Source organism: Xiphophorus couchianus, chromosome 2 (genome assembly GCF_001444195.1).
Source record: "Xiphophorus couchianus chromosome 2, X_couchianus-1.0, whole genome shotgun sequence".
Taxonomy (NCBI): Eukaryota; Metazoa; Chordata; class Actinopteri; order Cyprinodontiformes; family Poeciliidae; genus Xiphophorus; species Xiphophorus couchianus.
The window spans coordinates 26315388-26333102 of record NC_040229.1 but is presented as its reverse complement, the minus strand read 5'-3'; the positions used below and the strand labels follow the sequence as shown (position 1 = coordinate 26333102).

Here is a 17715-nt window from a genome sequence, read left to right as displayed (position 1 = left end):
ATGGGAAACGGTAATCACATTAGTTTGCATTACTCGGGACTCTGGAGGAGCGAAAGTTTGCTTTACAACATCAGACACTGCAAATGAAGATCCGGCAACAGAAAAAAGGAGCGCCTGATATTTGAGAAGGTTCAGTTAGTGGCTTGTGGTTTCTGGAGTCTTGAGAAGCAGGCCATTCTTAAAGGAGGCGTCTTCATAGAGTTTCATCTGTAGATGTCAATTTTCTCTACCTTTTCACCTTCCACTGATATTGTGAATTCATTTACACAAACTAGTACCAGATCAGGCATTACCTGCTACTTTTTTTTTTTTTGCAGTCGTACATGTAACTAAATAAATTTCCCCCAACTTCACCAACGTCTACATTCCTCAAAGTCAGAATTTTTTTTTTTTTTTTTGCAATCCCTGTTGGCTGATTCGCTTTAATTTCTCCTTGCCTTGCATTTGTCTGTGCATCACCTGATAAGAGCTAAACTTCAATAGGCCTTGTGAAAGCTGATATGCACATTTTCCTAAATGAACTTTGTCTTAACTATGTATAGCTCCGGTGGAAAAGATCATGTACGCTCACAAGGGACATGAATGTCTGGTTAATTTGGAACCTTTAAGGACGCATTTGGGTGGTTCTTCATCTCAGGGTTGAAGGATTTGCAAATTTTATTTGAAAAACAAGACTGTGTCTTCAATTTCTTTATACCCCAAAGGGTTAAAACTATACATAGAGGATGAAATATTAACCCTTTTGGATACTTGCATTTGATAATCTTTATTTTGGGAGGAGAAAAAAGCACCTGGTCCAGGCATATGCAGCTTCCCACATCAACAAGGTAAATATTTTTTTGAATTAAGGTTTTATGACTAGGCTGGACAAAAAAAAGGCCTGGATGGTTCTAGTTTTAAAATGAACTGATGAAAAAGAACAGCTCAAATGCATCACTTAAGGCCAAAACCTGTTAAATTCATCCGTGAAGTGAGTGTATGCTAACCTTTCACTTTTACGCTAACTGGTATAGTAGAAAAACCAGTTCTAAATCAATTAGTGCCTGTAACCCTCTTACATTGTTGGTAACATACGCTAAACAAAACCATTTAATGTAACATTCAAGGTCAGGTTCTGTTCTTATCTGTACAAAGTCTCCATCGTTTACAGTTTATCTGCTGAAATAAGATCAAACGGCAAAAAATGTCCAACATTCCCACAGATAACTACGCTTTCAGCTCTTGTGCTTTGAAACATGCGAAGCGGCCGTTTCTGGGTCTTCTTTCATGCATTAAGGGAGAAACTTTGAGTGGAGTTTCCTCTTGTGTTACTGTTCGGTACTCAGAACAGAGGCTTTAATCTTCTACAAGTGGAGACAGTGTCATTTATTCATGAACCGCAACAGTCCCTGCACACACACGCAGATCAAATGGCAAATAGACACTCTGACAAATCATATTTACACACGACTCAGAGGAATGGAGCGTAGAGTTGTTTTTTTTTTTTTTTTGGAGGGGGTTCTCAATGAGGATGTTGCAGACAGATTATCCTCAGATTTGTTTTTATGCAGGTAGTGGGAAACTACTTCGAGCATGACGTTAATATAGCTCACCAGGAATGCTTAAGATGCGTTCAAGTTTGTGGAGAGAGAGCAAAACATTTTCTCTCCTGCCCCATATTTTATGGCTGATTATAATAAACCGCTATAGTCACTGCGAGCAAAAGCAACCAACATTGTCTAAACTTTCTTTTTTTTCCACGCATTTAGCTTCTTTTGCTGTATGAATTAGTGCTTAACCTTAAAAGTGCAATATTTTTTCGTTCAGGAAAGAAAAAAAAAATGCCAAAAGAGATTAATTACTTGCAGGTTTACAAGTCTTTCCATACACAAACACCCTCACACTATGAGAAGCTGAAACAAATGTAAACCTAAGCTGAAGTAAATGAATCACCACCAGGACCAATCAAGGCGCAGGACCTTAGGACGTGCATGCTGTTTAAAATAGTGCACAAGGAAATTAAGAACTTCAAAGATCCATACTAATGTAAGCATGGAACAGATGATACTGAACACCAAAGAGATGGATTTGACTTTTGTTTCTGGTCAAACGCCATGTCTCCATGTCTTAATCTGGAGATGTGGCTGCACAGGCTGGGAATGAACCCTGCGATTTTGGGATGGTGTTACAGTGCTAGAGTTAGGGGCGGGGAGGTCGTAATGAAACCTGGTTTTTGTTTTGTTTGTTTTCTGGAGAAAAGGGAATGTTCTAATGACGACTAGGCCTCAGACTCCAGGTCTTCTTGGTTCTCTCCGCTGTTCGAGTCGCCCGTCTCGGGTTCCAGAAGAAGGAACTTGCCGTCGTTGGTCAGAGGCATGTTCTTCATCAGCTCGGCCAGGGCCTCTGGATCCTTTAACGGAATCAGAATCATACAATGTGTCAGTGTAAGTCCACTGACTTACAAAACGCAAGTTTTCACATTTTGTCAGTCAGATGTCAACATATTTTTTTTGTTTGCTTTTATTTTTCGCCTCCTTTACTCTGACATCCATAAATAAAATCCAATGCAACCAGCTCTGGCATTGGAAGTTGTCTAGATAGGAAAGTTTCTTAGTGAACAAACAGAGTCATGAAGACCAAGGGACACAGGTCGGGGAGAAAGTATGTGGAGACGTTTAAAGCAGGGTTACGGTTAGGTTATAAGACTATATCTCCAACCTTTGAGCATCTCAAATAGCACTGCTTGGTTCATCAGAAACCTGAAAGAGTATGGTGCAGTAGTGGACGGAAATCTGAGTCTGTAGGTGTCCCACACTAGTAGAGACAAATGTTAACGCATGGTTAGAGTTGCTACATGATATTGGCTTAGAGGAGCTGATTACATTTATTTTCATGTCACAACTATGCACTGCAAATGAGTTTGGTTCTGAAAATGTGAAAAGGTTCCAGGGAAATTTTCTTTCACTCTAGTTTACGTTCCAGGTGCTCCCTCTAGTGGAGACATTTAGTCTTATCTTTATTCAAATCATCATTCACTTCAAACTAAATTATTTTCAATGCTGAAAATCTAAACATAAAGGAGTCATCTCAGTCCTGACATGGATATAAAACTGTCGCCTCCCTTCATGCTTTTATATAAAAAAAATAGAATTAATCAAAAGAATCAAGCATGACATCCTGGATTTCGATTTGCCTTCCGTTTCCCATAATAACACATTTACCTTCTTTGCTTCTGTAATCTCCTTTGCCAAGTTTATGGTGTAACATATCTGTGAATGAAAGGAAGAGAGCAGAACTAATTACACACTTTCAGCATCAGTGAGCATGAGTCTGAACTCGAGCAGAAAAACAAAAACACGTATTTTGGGGGGAAGAGAGGAGCCAAACCTTTTCGCCCTCCGTGTTGCTCTCAAAGACAAAGGCGCTGAACGACGGCTCTCCCTCCTCGTTCCCGTCGCTCCAGTCTCTCCCCTCGACCACAAACCCCATCAGCCTCCCGTTCTCCTGATGGGCTGCGAACTGGCACACCTCTTCTAGCTGGAACTGAGGAAATAAAAGGTATTAACGTGGTGCAGACAGCATGACGGGAGCCTTTAATTAAAAGCAACGACCCGATTTTTAGGGCATGCTTACGCTTATTCTTGTTACTTGAGTTTGTGGGTCAATCAACCTGTGAAGGAGAAAAGAAAATGCTTTTCTTTTAGGAAGTTTTTGCCTTTTTTTTCCCCACTTTCAGTTGTAACCATGTTTTTATCTTGTCATTTTTAAGAATGATACAAATACTTTGTAGAGGCATCAAGAGAAAAATGGCTTGATAAGTCAAAGTTTTACAAAACTCCGTGTTACAAAAAGAGAAAATATGAATGATGCAGCTTGTGCTACCTTAATGCTGTTCAGCTATTTAGTTTTTGTTAAAACCAGACAAAAACTGCATCCACCTAAGCTTTAATGCTAGAAATGTGATTATTAAGGCAAATGTGTCACATGGATGATTATGGTTCACCACTCAGGGAAGAATTATATCGGGGGTGGAAAGAGCGCTTCGGAAAAAGAAAAAAGAGGAAAATCTCATCAGTTGCTTACGCTCTAGTTTGTACTTTATTTTATGAAATTAAAGAATATTCATGTGCCCGGTATTTTTTTTCCCAACATTTTTGCCTGTTTTGATTTTCTGCATTTTGAATGGTTCTTAAAATGAAAAACTGCCTAATTGATGCTTTTTAATAATGTATGTCAAAAACAGAGGATAAAGAGTTTATTTCCTCACCGGATAAAGGAGCTTGTTTTGTTTGTGTGTTTTTTTTTAATGCATTTATGATGTAACTCTCTCTCAAAAAACAAACAAAAAGAACAAACAGAAATACCTGAGGCTGCTGCTGGTGACCATGAGGTGGGCCTCGGTGGTCCTGAAGATGTTGTGGATGGCGCGGGCCGCCAGCACCTGCCTCATGGCCTCGTAAATCACCTCCTGGTTGTTTCCGCACCGAACGGCCATGGAGCCCAGGAAGCGCACGGCGAACACCTGCTGCAGGAGGGAGTCTGCAGAGGTAAACAGACATCATTTACAACAGTTTAACATTAACAGTGTCTTAATGGGGCACGTGGAACAAGACTAAGGTTACCATCGCTCTCTGCTGAACACTCTTCTGTTTCCCCAAAAGGGTTCGTCCGCCTGTAACGATGCAAGCACATGCATCAGCAAAACAAAGAAGCAGTTAACCCCCTGCAAAGGTCATTATGAAGATCTCAGTTTCCTGGAAATGATGTAATCAACTCAGTGGGGCCAGTGTTTGGGGAAAATTAGCAGTGCCTCACCCCCTGCCTGCATATGGATAAACAAGCATAATCATGCGGCTGTCCTGTCCTCACCTCCCCCCGGCTCTGTTCTGGTCCTGGAACTCAGACGCCGGGAGCATGATGTCGAACTGAATGGGCGTCCCAGGAGCGATCAGGTCCTCTGGTTCTGGAGCGGCCCCTGTTTTCTGGGAATCGCTTCCAGCAGGTTGAGCACCTCCCGGCTTGGCTCTGAAAGGACAGGACAAAGGACGACTGAGCTTCAGGGAATGAACTCACTAAAAGTAAGCTCACTTTTATTTCTCAGACTTCCAGCAAGCACATCTTTGTGTTGACTGAAATGTTCAACAAAGCAATGTCAAAAAGGTCTTTTGGCCAATACCGACTTCATCCTGTTCAACAGAAAAACGTCTTATAGGAGAACTATGTCAGTTTGCAACAATTTGGCAATAATAACAACAAGCTGTACTAAGCAGTTCTCTAAATATAGCAGTGTGTTTTAAAGTGTGGTACTGACCTGTCGGGGTTGGGTGAACCTTCTTGTCTCTTCTCAAAGCTGGTGATCGGAGTGACTGCCTGTATGGCGGTTTGGTTCAATCTGATAGCGACGGCCTAAAGAGGAGCAAAGCCTTTCAATGATTAGCATAAATCAGGATTAGACTGTAGAGAGCAAAATACAGAAGATAAATGAGACAAAACGGGCTGTGTTGAGAGGCTGAAGCTGTGATGTTTTATTAAATTAGTTAATTCTAAATTTGTTCTCCATCTGCTGCTTAGCTCACCATGTTTAAGCTCCTCCAAACTGTCTCATTTCTATTTATTGCTCTCAATCTGAACAATTTGCCACCAATGTGTGCATGGAATTGGGCTGGTGAGATTTGATTCTGAGAAATGCAGGACTACTGTCATTAGTGACACACTGATAGAGTCTAAAATCTGTAATACAGGACCTTACCAAAGTATTCTTTTAGAAACTTTGATGTATTTTACAGATATTATATGTGATGGACTAACACAAAGGAGCACAACTGTAAAGCAGGAAGAAAATTACATGCCGTTATTGAATTTAAAAAAGTGAAAAGTGTAAAATCTCAGCATTGTGCTCTACAAACAGGGATGGTGGGATAATTGCTGCTCTGTTTAACATTTTTAAAATTCAAATTGTGCATTTACCTCTGGGTTATCCGTCAGGTAGATCTGCCTGGAGATGTTGTTCACAGTGCAAATCCACTAAGAAACAAACACACACACACATTAGACCTCCCTCTAGTTCCGTCACGACTTCCCCTAAAATAACTCGACTGATACCAGCTGTCAGAGACCACTCAGATGTGTCCGAGCAAAACAATGATGAAAACCACACAAACGACGCCTGACAGCATCTCCATTGTCCCGTGACGGATACCCGTAGCAGCACATCTCTCTGTGATGAAGATCAAACAAACCGACGTTTAAGCTGCCTCCTCTTTCACACTGACCTCCTCGTACTCCTTTTTGCTCTCAGCTTGTAGAATCATCGACCTGGGGGGGCGTGAACAATAGCGGAGGCAATTAAAACCAAGTTTGATCGTATTTTTGGCTTGCTTGTAATTGTCAGAAGGGAGGGGCACGCGTACGTCTTTCCTGAAGGGGAGGTTATCTGGAAGCAGTAACGTCTGTCCTCGCACTCCACCGCCATGACGGAGCTGTTGTCCAGGTCCAGCACCATGCCCCCCGCCACGGCCCCTCGAGGCTGGCACATGAGGTTTCCTCCCTGGGTGAAGAAGAAGAGTCGATCCCAGGCTGTGGTCACCAGGCCTGTTTTACTGGGAAACGGGAAGAACGACCACAGTATGAGTATGTATATCAACATTTTATTGTTTTTGTGATAACCTATACAAACAGGAGGATCTACAGAATGGCTATAATCACATCATCCATCCATTTCTTTTATTTACATTTCAGCAGTGGCTTAATACTGACTAAAACCTTTTGGATTCTGACAAACATGAAGTACAATTTGGACATTTGGAAGTGAGGAAGAATGAAATAATATTTTTTTTAAATCACATATAGAAAATATCTTAATTTGCATTTGCATGAAAACTAACATTAGTGCAAGTTTCCAGCAGTGATTCACCCAGTCTGGTTAATATTTGTTTCGCGAACACAACTAATGATGTGTTTTGTCATTATAAAGAGCCTTATTGGACATGAACGGAGCGTTCAGCAATAAAGCTTCAGCCAGGACTAACAGGAAGTCATTAAGATCCGCCCGCAGGATAATAACACCTGTTTGGCTTTCTAAAACTAAGTTTGAGACACCTCTGATGCAAAAGTCATTTGTCCTGATCATTTACCTGTCAGCAGTTTCCACATGGAAACTGAAATATTAATCGCAGTGAGTGCCTGATAAATTTCAGCAATATAAATGATGATTAGCTCAGCGCTAATATCAGTTCTGATGCACAACTGACTCAGGAATGCTTATAACTTTGTGTAAAGAAATTTTCCAGGGTATTAAACAAATTCTGAATGCTAAAGGGTATTTGCCCCATTAAGATTCTTAAATTGAGTTTTTCCACTTCAGTTTTTTCCTGTGGGCCCTGTGTTCTTGCAGAGCCTACAGATTTCAAATACGTTGTGCTCCTTGAATACTGACTACTTCTTTCTAGTCTCACTTAGAAAAACAACTTAAGCTTACACCAAGCCATACCACTCTGGGCTGTTAATTAATTCAGCTATTTAATATTTTTTACCCTTTTTTTTATATAGAATTGCAGTATAAGTTTCATGATGTTTTTGATTGAACTTGATTGATTATATATTTTCTAGGCACATATTGCCACTTTGTAGCACAATCAAGTAACTGTTACCTTCAGTTATAAAAATGTTGCATATCTCAAACATGACTTCACAATTTGATGCCAGGAAATTGGCCTCTGTGTCTTTAAGAAACGCCAACTTTTTCCGACACTCGGCCTTAAACACATAATCTCTCCTCCATCGTCTCGTTTACAGATGTTCTTAGGAGCTTTACACTGAGAAGTAGTTTGTATGAAGAGCTAAGCAGACGCACAGTTCCATCAGGTGTTTGCTGATTGCTGCTGCCGCTAGTCCGGAGGAACCCCAGGTATAGTTTTGATCAGGGAACACATAACAAAAGGTCATTTTTACATAATACTCTCCCCCTTGTTGCAGAGAACTGAGTGACTTGAATTACTCAGATTAACTTTTCATTAATACTGTAATTTATTAAATGGATTGTCATCTACATGTTTATGAAATCCATTAATCTATGGATTTCTAAACTACAGGTGTGTGATTCACATGAATTAGTCATCGGTGTTCCTTTTTTCTCCTTCTACGTCCTGGTTGCAAAATAACCAGAAATGCTTAGATAATCTTGGATAAATGCTGAGGTGCGTGGCTCCCGGTGGACTCTGTGACTCAAACACTAAATACTAAGAAACCATTGCAAACGGCGGAGCTCATTTGCCCTCAGTTCCATCAAAGAATTTGAGGTTGCACTTGATGTACAGAGTGACTGGTGTTCTGGGAAACCTTTTTCCTTTGGGGACACAGACATTTATCAGAGTGCTTTGATGTATACGAGGGAGCGACGGGGTTTGACAGCGCTGGCATTTCACTAAATCACAACGCGCGCCACGCCGCGGTTTTATCTCCTCTGGCCGTTAAGGAAGTTTCCCTTCTCATACATCTGCTCTACAATACGCTGGCAAAGCACGCCGTCACCATATTATCTGACCCACCTCGTCTTCTTTGACACTTATTGTTTCTCTCCTTTATGTTTTCTGCATATTAATGGGGGGGGGTGGGGAGGGGGAGAGAAAGGCTGCCTTTATAGCCTAGCCAACAGAATACCATCAGTCACTAATAACCAGGAAACATCCCTGGAGCTCAGATAGGGTCAAAATTATGGTAATTAATCTTACAGGGTATCTGCAGGTTTCAGCAAGTCACATTTCTAAGAACACAGAATGCCACCTTGAATTACATTTTTTTGCACATAACGCACCTGGCCTTATATTGGTTGGTTACAGAAATAAGCCTGTGGCAAAAACAAACGTCCTGCCAACTGGAAATACATTTGCACTTACCCATAATAAACAGCTAGCTAAACAGGGTATATTAGCAGCTAGTTAGCAGTAGCCTCAACCGCCTGCAGTCACAGAGCACAATGAAGATGTTTACGTGCGACTCAAACTTTTTCCTGACAAAAACGTACATTTGAGATTAAATAGTCTTGCCACGCTAAAAATTTAAGACCTGCGGTTAATGTATTCAAGACCAACTTGCATTTTTTATGAGTCTAAGACATTTGAAGACCTTCATTTTAGATACAACCTGTCTTACTTCCTAATGTTGAGGTAGCCAGCCTTCTGGATAAGAGTGCGATTGACGGTTTCAGTTTCCTTATCTGGCATATACACGGTGTCTTCCACAGACAGAAACTCCTTCTGCGCCATGCGCATGGTCTCGGCCTCAGCGTCCAGCTGCTTCTGGATACTGGACAGAAAAATTACACTTTTAAAGGGAAGACATCTCAACTTACTAAATCCAAAATGTTCACACTCCTGAGTTTTTCCACACGGTGTCACATTGTAACTATAAGCTTTCCTGGATTTTTTGGGGGGAGGACTAAAATAGAAGTGTATCGTTGTGAGGAAGTGAGACTGATTTACGTGGTTTTCAAAATGTTTTTCAAATGAAAGTCTGAAAAGTGCGGCAGCCGTTTGCGTACATTACTCTCTTAAAATCTAATAAATACGATAAAGGTTTGTGGTTGTGATGTGACGATAAGTGGAAAGATTCAATGATTTTTCAAACATTTGCAAGATATTAAGAGCCAAAGTTGTGCTTCATCAGTTGCACACATTGAATGTTAAAGTTAATTACTTTTGGGCCATGTTGGACACTGAGGAGAGAAAGCTTTCCATCTTCTTTGACACAAGCTCAAGGCCCTTCTTGAAAAAGCTGATCTGTGAGTGAACACATAACAGAGTCATAGTTAGCTATTACGACACATTTCCTGTGTGGCTCTGCAATTAAAATGTCTTTATACTCATTTTTTCTTCTTGCCAATAAGACACAGTTGCTAGCTGCAGTGATGGTAGATTTATTTATTGTATAAATAAATCATTTATTGCTCTAGTGCTGTAAAAATTGTGAAATCATCATCAATCACTTTAATTTAAGTAGATTAAATCTGCTATTTGGGGTGGCAAAGAAAACTTCAACATTAATGTTAAAGGTTAAATTTATAGCAAACATTTTAGGTTAATCAGAGAGACAAAGAACTGACTTCCTGCTTTTCAAGTGGGAAAGACATAAAAACATGGTATCTCAAGTCTACTCTTCATCTCCAGAACCAAACATGGAGATGCAGCATTCAGTTTCTATGCTCTACTAATTTGGAACAAACTTCCACAAAACTGCTGAAACACTGACTTCCTTTAAATCAAAGCAACAAGCTCACCTGTTCAGAGCTGCTTTTGATTCATAAAAATGTAAATGTAACGTTTAAATGCTTGCTTCGTAATTGGACACTGTATTATGTTTTTCTTGGCACTCGCTGAAATGTGCGATGCAAATAAACTTAGGAACTTAGAAAGCGACATTTCTGCCTCTTATTGCGGATACATGCACGATCACCAAAATGTCCTCGGACACAGTTCGAAGGTCAGTACCTGCGCCTGAGTGTATCCCAGCATGGGCTCAAGCATTGCGACTCTCTTGCGGTACTGCAGGGCGTTGAGGGCGCAGTAGTACTGCAGCGAGGCCTGGTGCTGCTTCCTCCTGGTGTAGGCCACCTCCTTCACCATGTCTGTCTTCAGCTGTCCAAACAGAATCGGCCTGAGCATGCAAATGTACCCCTTGCACATGTATAGCTATCGAGATTTGCACTCCTGTACATATTGTATGCAAACACCCGTCACGCTCTTAAAAATGCAAATGAGCGATCTCCCATTTCCTTGTCCATTCAAACCGACACGCTCGTATGTTTAACAGCTGCAGCGTCTGCTCTTCAACGTGAAGTGTTAGTTTTAGAGCACATTTAGCTCTGCAGCAGGTCGCTTTTTGTTCATATCACACCGTTTCAAATGGTCATCGAACACTTGCACTGCATTAACAGCAGCGCTGCTGCTGCTGTTAGGCTTTCTGCAGCTTGTTAAATCAGCACTCTGCGGTTACTCTACCTTTTCGTTCTCCTTCTTCTTGGGCAGTCGGCTGTACTTGACCATAGCCGCCTCATGCTCTGATCAGCAGGAAAGAGAGAAAGAGAGAAAAGAGGAGTGGGGACATTAGATCTGCAAATAAGGCCTGCAATTTGCTTCTGAAAGCACCAAAAGTTGACGCTTACCGTCAGTGGCGATACCGAATATTTCCTTCAGAGTGCTTATCTCTGCAAAGTTTGAAAGTTTAGTTAAATAATCCAAGATAAATGTGGGAAAACTTTTTTTTCTTTTCCCATTTTATATTTGGCCACCTGTGAGGTCTTTCTCTCTGAACTGGATCAGGGGGAACACCATGCTGTCAGCCATCTGGTTGGCCAGCTCGGAATGGAGCGAGTTTAGCTGGAAAAAAGAAAAAAAATTATTACACATTAAAGCTCAGCAGAAGGACAGGAAGTGAGGCCTCAACAGACATCTTGGAGGATTCCCATTTACTTTTTTTATTGAAGGTTACATTTTCAAGCTAGGAAAGATTATTTTCAATCACGAAGTGGGTTTCACTGCAGAGAAAAGCCTTCACTCTGTGGAACAGAGGGTTATGTGAAGGATAATAATAAAAAAATCCTTCTGTTTACCCTGAAAAAGGAAGAGGATCTCACAGATGAGCAAATCCTTCTTTTATTCTCTGCGCTTATCAAGAAGCTCCACGCCGACGACTAACAAGTTTGAAGGATGAAGCTGGTGGATTTGGTTTGACTTGATGGGAGCGGATCGGCTGGATTAGATTCAGAACTGAGCCTCGTTTCCTCGGTGTGGACGATGGAGTAGAAGGTCAACACCTTGTATCTTTGACGATGCGAGTCCTTGGCAGGTTCCTGAACCCCTATGGCTGACGGGGACAAGTCCATCTGTTCTGCCTGCACACACACTCCTGAGTCAGCTACGCATCCATCCATCGACCCGCAGCTCTGCTCCGCTCTGTTCATCCATCCAGCCTGACACACATCACATCCGGCTCCCCGCTTAGCCACTCAGTTCCGGTCTCACAGGACTGATAATCTGTCCGTCTTTTTATTAAGCTCTTTTTTTTTTTTCCTTCCCTGCAGGATGCTGAGGGGAGCACAGGTGCAAAATCTCCCATAATGAGATAAAGTTGGGATAAAGAGCCCAACTAATAAGTTTGGAGCAGTTGATCATCGCTCAGTGAGTGCACAGATTTACGGAGAACCGCCACAGAATGACACTAAGAAGGACGGGGCCTTACCTCTCCAACGGTTTTTGCAAAGCTCTGTAGTGTAGTTATGACCTCTTCGTCACCTTTCCCAAGGGCAAAATTCTAGACAGAAGGAAAAGCGGTTTGAGTTGTTTAACTCTGAAAACCTAAAGTGTAGGGAAGTTGGGCGTTAGTTCCTGTCAGAATACCTCGAATTGAATCTCTAGTTTTTCTCTTTTGAAAACATTTTTTCTGTGTGACTTCGTATTAAATCTACAAAATGAGGAAATTCATGGATACAAGACAGCTTTCTGTTTTGTTTTGTTGTTTTTGTGCTAGAATAGGGATAATAGAAACATTTTTCACTTCTCATTTCACACCCACACTAGATGATAGCCTGGTCACAATACTGGGCTTCTGTCTGGAATATAGAGACGCTGTATACACCATTTCTACAATATTCTGGACCAGACTTTAATAAGGGCTTACAGGGGCAACAGCCCAGGGCGCCAATTTTTGGGGAGGCCCCACAGATTTTTATTCATTTTATTTATTTTAATGAATGCCTGTTTTGCAAATATTGTACTTTAGATAGGCGTCAAAGGCCCATATCATGTGAGTTGTATTAATATTTTGGGATTTTTGTGAATATAAACAACTAAAGTGTTTGATTTTTTTCTTTCTTTTTTTTTGCAAAGGGATGTACCAAAAAAAAATCTAGCATCTTCAGTTGGTGTCATCAGTTCCTACCTGGTTTATGCAAATGATGTAAGTTGTATTAGTGAAATAACTTTTCTTTTGTGGACATAGGGCACCAAACAGTTTCCAGCCCAGGGGCCCACATCTTTGTAAATTCGGCCCTGGTGACAGGGGAGTTCCACGTTCAGCTACCCAGTGAGAATTTAGCCTGTAACCTTTAACCTTCACAAGAGCAGTGGGCATCATCCAAACTATCACATAACTGATTTCAATCACGTGTTAAAAAAAACCAGATACTCTGTTATTCAAAACACAATAAATCATAAAGGGCCTTTTTAAAACAAACTGAACAATTTGCATATTAAACTTAGTTTTGACAAATTCGCATTTCTGAATGAAATATTTTCCTCAAACTATTTATCATAAATATTTAGGGTTTATTTGAAAAGAGTTTTCAGTTGTTTGTTCAGAAACAAATAACATTGTTTTACATCACAGCCGACATTTAAAGTCACGTCAAACCCAGCGTATTCATATTTACTTGTCCGTGTCTCACTTGCAGTATATTTGAAATCGCAACTCTTCCCTTCTACAGGGGAGTGTCACAGAAATATAACCCAGTTGAAGCCTGAAGAAGAACATTTTCTATTATCGCCACCTGCTGGTTCCACCCTCACAAGAGTTTCCACGAGACTTTAATGCACCCAATTGGTCCAAAAGAATCCTGTCTTCTGTGAAGCAGCAGCAGGCCCAGTGGTTAAGCGTGTGAGCCTCAGTCTTTCACTCGTCAAAACCAAACCACACCCAGCCCGTCTGTGTGAACACTTTTGTCTTTTTCAAAACCTGTGCTGTCAAAGTCCTGTAGCCTGTCCCCAGTTTTAGAAACTTTTAATTAAACTTAGGTTGTTTGTTTCTGTCCAGCTTTGCCTTGGTCGACTCATTAGCGTTACTTCGTAGATGAACTTTTTGATATTTATGCTTAGGTGTCTGCAAACTTACTTTCTTTTCATAGTCGAGAAGCTGCTTTGAAAGCTGCTCTGTGGCCAGTCCCATTTCACTCTGCAAAGACAGGAGGAGGACGAGGCACTGCTTATTATGAAAGGTTAATTACAAGAGATCAGCATGTAGCTTCCCCTTGTGTATCATAAAGGAATGAACAAAATGAAGAGATAAGGGATGAATCAAAGTTCGCATGAGATTTAATTTGAAGACACAAAAGGACGACAGGTTAAAGCAAGTCCGACTGTGGCAGCGAGACGTCATTCTAAGCTGTTGAACTGTAAAGTTAATAATTTATACAGAATATCTGAGCTTGCCGTGTTAAGTGTCATCAAAATACATTCCAAACAACATTGTACTTAGTTTTTTAAACACGGTGTATGCGCTTTGGTACCTGCGCTCCAAACACCCTCTGCATGGCCTGCAGCAGCTGGTTGGTGTACTCCGTCAGATTCCCTGCATCTTCCTCAAACACACTCAGCAAGGAGCGGGTCTGTGGGACAACACAGAGAACGTCAAGAGGGCCAACGTGGAACAATTCCCTGCATCTCTTTACCACCTGACTCGCAGTAAGGGAGAGGATTAGTTTCAAGATCTGAACTTAAGAAATTTCAGGATGTATTTTCAAAAGAAATCCAACCAGTGATCATATGTTGTTTTTTTTTTTATAACTCAACGTAAATCAGATTTATTTTGTAAAAATATACACTAGAAAAACTTGAAAGGTTAAACTTTACAAGAGAAGAAAAATATCTGTGGTTTAAATTTTTATCCAGTACATAAAAAAAATCCAAAAATTGTAGTTTATGGATGGAGAGCGTATGTGAACAGCAATTTTCCAAGTCTTACTGCAGTCCTTCTAACACATGAATGTGCCTTAATCTAATCTAGTCCATTTGAAAACTGTATATCATCCCCTCAGCATGATGTAACCACCACCGTGTCTTATAATGTGATCAGTGTGACGTGCACACAGAACACGACACTTAACGATGAAGTTGCTAATTAGATGTCCTTTGCTGGTCAGAATTGTATTTAGGAATATAAAGGAGAGGGGAAAGTAGAAATGAATACCAGACTTTTTAGATTTCATCCGTAAAAATGTGGGAAAAGTTGGATGATATTAATATGCTTGCAAGTTTAAAGAGGGGATAAGAGACCGAACTGAGGGTATTTCATTAGGTACTGACAAGCTGAGTTAAGGTGAAAACAAAGACATGAAGATTTTACTACAGGCCGTCTATGCAAACTAAGAAAAATCAAGACGGAGCCAAGTCATTGTAGCAAACAGGTGCAGCAAGGAAATGCAGAGAGAGCAGAAAGGCACACGCCCATAAGGGTTAGGTCTGTTTACATTTCTCAGCAGTTGACTTTTGGCACTCAAAGAAAGATAAGACCTCTTACATTAAAAAGAAATTATTAGTAGCATTGTCAGTCTTGGCTTTTTAAAAAAAAAATTATTTCAGGCCTAATTCTAGTGAAGGAAACTTCCTGAAAAGGGGGCGAGGGGGAATGTACATGTATATGTCTTCTTGCATGAGTTGCACTTAAAAGTAGAACCCATTAGAGATGGCAACACTGTTTGAAGCAAGATTGATGCAACAAACAAGAGAAAACAGCCCGGGGAGCAAGTCAAGGGTCTCCAGAGCTGATTTAACTCTTTTGCTATGCACTGAAATCCTGCAAACGTAGCGATATTAGTCAGGGACGCAGCCCTGCTGCAGACTGTGATGGAAACCTTTCCCACACCCTGAGAATCAGGCCAACACTGGCTCTGCTGCAGGCTACAACCCAACTCTACGTATCGCAGAGGAAAAATAAAACTGTACAGAGAGTAGTATTCACACTGAGCTATATGTTTGAGACAGAAGCCTTAGGATGTACACTACACACATGAAGACAACCCAATGACGAGAGGTAGCGTTGTAAATATAATACACGCCACAGAACGTGTGATATTTACATAAGAGGTTGTGTTCGCGGTAGAGAAATGTTTCTAAAATCACCGGGGGATTACATTCTAATAACAATGTGTCAACTGGACGCTTTCATCATCGACCAGTGGAAACCGCCTACAGTGGGTCCTGGATACTGGCTAGGCTAAAGTAAAGCTAACCGCTGCGCTCGTAACGCACTAAAAGGGATAACTGTGTCTCCGCACACGAGAAAAAAAAAACAAAAACACGCAGGCGTACCTGAGGACTGTCTTGCAAGGCGTCCTCAAGGAGCAGTTTGTGATGTACGGCCGGCATCTTGTTAGCTGTACCAGGAGACGAGAATGAGGGGCTGGAAAGACTAAGAAGGAGAACTCGGTTTCCCAGATGTCTCAGCGTGACAACGTAAAATTGCGGGGCAGTACTCTGATGGCGTCTCACCTACCCACACAGGTTCACTGGAAATAGACAAATAAAAACTGGCGCACTCAATCTTTGAGAGGATAGTTTCTAGGATTTTGATGTTATTCTTTGAAGCTTCATATTTATTGTGATTTAAAGTGTAAGCCTAGCTTAGGCCAAGTGTAAGCTAGCTAAATATGAGCTAGCTTAGAAATGAACAAGGAACAAGTGTTAATAGTGCCCCCTTGTGTTACCAACAGGATTTACAGCAGCTTGACATAATACTTAATTTAGGAAGAACGTTTAAATGTTATTTCCCTCAGTAATAAATAAAATCAACCCAGTTATTGTGGCAGATTGATAAAAATGTGAGAGAAGAACACATGGAAACTCTGCAGACAAAGTGTTTAAACACGTTTTTATCAAAAAATAGATCTAATCACTTATAATACTGACTTTGCAACCACAAACGTCAATATATTACATTGCTTTTAAGTAAGCCAAGAAGTCCCATCTAAAGTTTGTCACAAGCACAAGAGAGATACTGTAAACATGTGGAAGTTCAAGTCAAATAATGCAACCGATTTTTTAGAAAAGCAACTAGTCTCAACAAAATAAAACTAAAAAATAAAACACAAAAACACTATTAAACAGAAATAAACTACTATATGAAACATTAAAACAGTAAAACATTTTAAATTCTCTGTATTAAAAGCCAATGAGTGAATATGTTTTGTGATGATGGTCAAAAACATTGAGAGTTGGAGCCTGTATGGTGTGTGGGTGACCCTCGAAGTCTTTATGAGATAAAAGCCTCAGTTTCATAAAAAAAATATTTGGTGTACAAGTTTAAAAAAATAATTTTTTTTTCTGAATTAAAATTTGAATAATCAGCCCTTAAATATTTAATCTCTTATTTTCTAAAGGTAAGAATGTGCTCTGGTCAGAGAAGAGCAATATTGAATATTTTGGCATACATACAAAACACTGCGTGACAGAAAGCCAACACTGACCAGCACACCAAACACACAGGGTGAAACATGGCGGTGCCAGCATCATGTTGTGGAGAAACCTTTCTTCAGCAGGCACAGATAAATAAAAATAGACTTATCCGTGCTTTATCTTGAGTCAAGCATGGACTGGACTGACCCAGTCAAAGTCTAGCACAGCAGGTCTCCCTTAGCTTTCAGAATTACCTCATGCGGAAGCTTAGAAGCTTTTCACATGAAGCTAGCAAAAAGTTGACCCTTCAGTGCACCTATCTACATTTCACTGATATCTTAATTATTTGATCTGATGCTCTGCAGAACCCAAAATAAACAGTCCTCCTTGTGTCTGTTTATTGGAAAACATCAAAGACCTACACTTGACTTCTGGCTATCAAGTGAGAAAAAGCCCATTAAAGCTTTTTGAAGATCTGAATAACAGTCTAACTGATCAAGGCGGCTCATTGTGCTGCGTATGGATAGACTAAACAAGCAGGTCAAAACGCTCCCAGGCAGAGCAGAACACTTCCTTT

General features: G+C 40.6%; 1 protein-coding gene across 1 annotated transcript; it reads right to left on the bottom strand.

The window, feature by feature from the left end:
* Positions 1 to 256: 256 nt before the first annotated feature.
* Positions 257 to 16199, bottom strand: appl2 (adaptor protein, phosphotyrosine interaction, PH domain and leucine zipper containing 2). The gene is made up of 21 exons (XM_028031172.1): positions 16056 to 16199; positions 14255 to 14353; positions 13861 to 13920; positions 12214 to 12285; positions 11264 to 11351; positions 11138 to 11179; positions 10974 to 11032; positions 10464 to 10610; positions 9673 to 9755; positions 9130 to 9282; positions 6390 to 6578; positions 6252 to 6294; positions 5947 to 6003; positions 5291 to 5385; positions 4849 to 5004; positions 4602 to 4651; positions 4344 to 4518; positions 3613 to 3649; positions 3367 to 3522; positions 3201 to 3248; positions 257 to 2389 (listed from the first exon to the last, which is right to left on the bottom strand). The coding sequence occupies exons 1-21, from the start codon at positions 16110 to 16112 to the stop codon at positions 2258 to 2260; spliced, it is 1998 nt and encodes a 665-aa protein (XP_027886973.1). The 5' UTR covers positions 16113 to 16199; the 3' UTR covers positions 257 to 2257.
* Positions 16200 to 17715: the final 1516 nt, after the last annotated feature.

Bases quoted from the DNA above. Each gene is read 5' to 3' on its own strand.
- appl2 (XM_028031172.1), bottom strand. From the start codon at position 16,112: ATGCCGGCCGTACATCACAAACTGCTCCTTGAGGACGCCTTGCAAGAC. The intron at 9,756-10,463 runs GTACTGACCTTC...GTTCACTCACAG, and splicing joins TGGGATACACTCAGGCGCAG to ATCAGCTTTTTCAAGAAGGG. The intron at 6,004-6,251 runs GTCAGTGTGAAA...TTTGTTTCTTAG, and splicing joins GCAAAAAGGAGTACGAGGAG to TGGATTTGCACTGTGAACAA.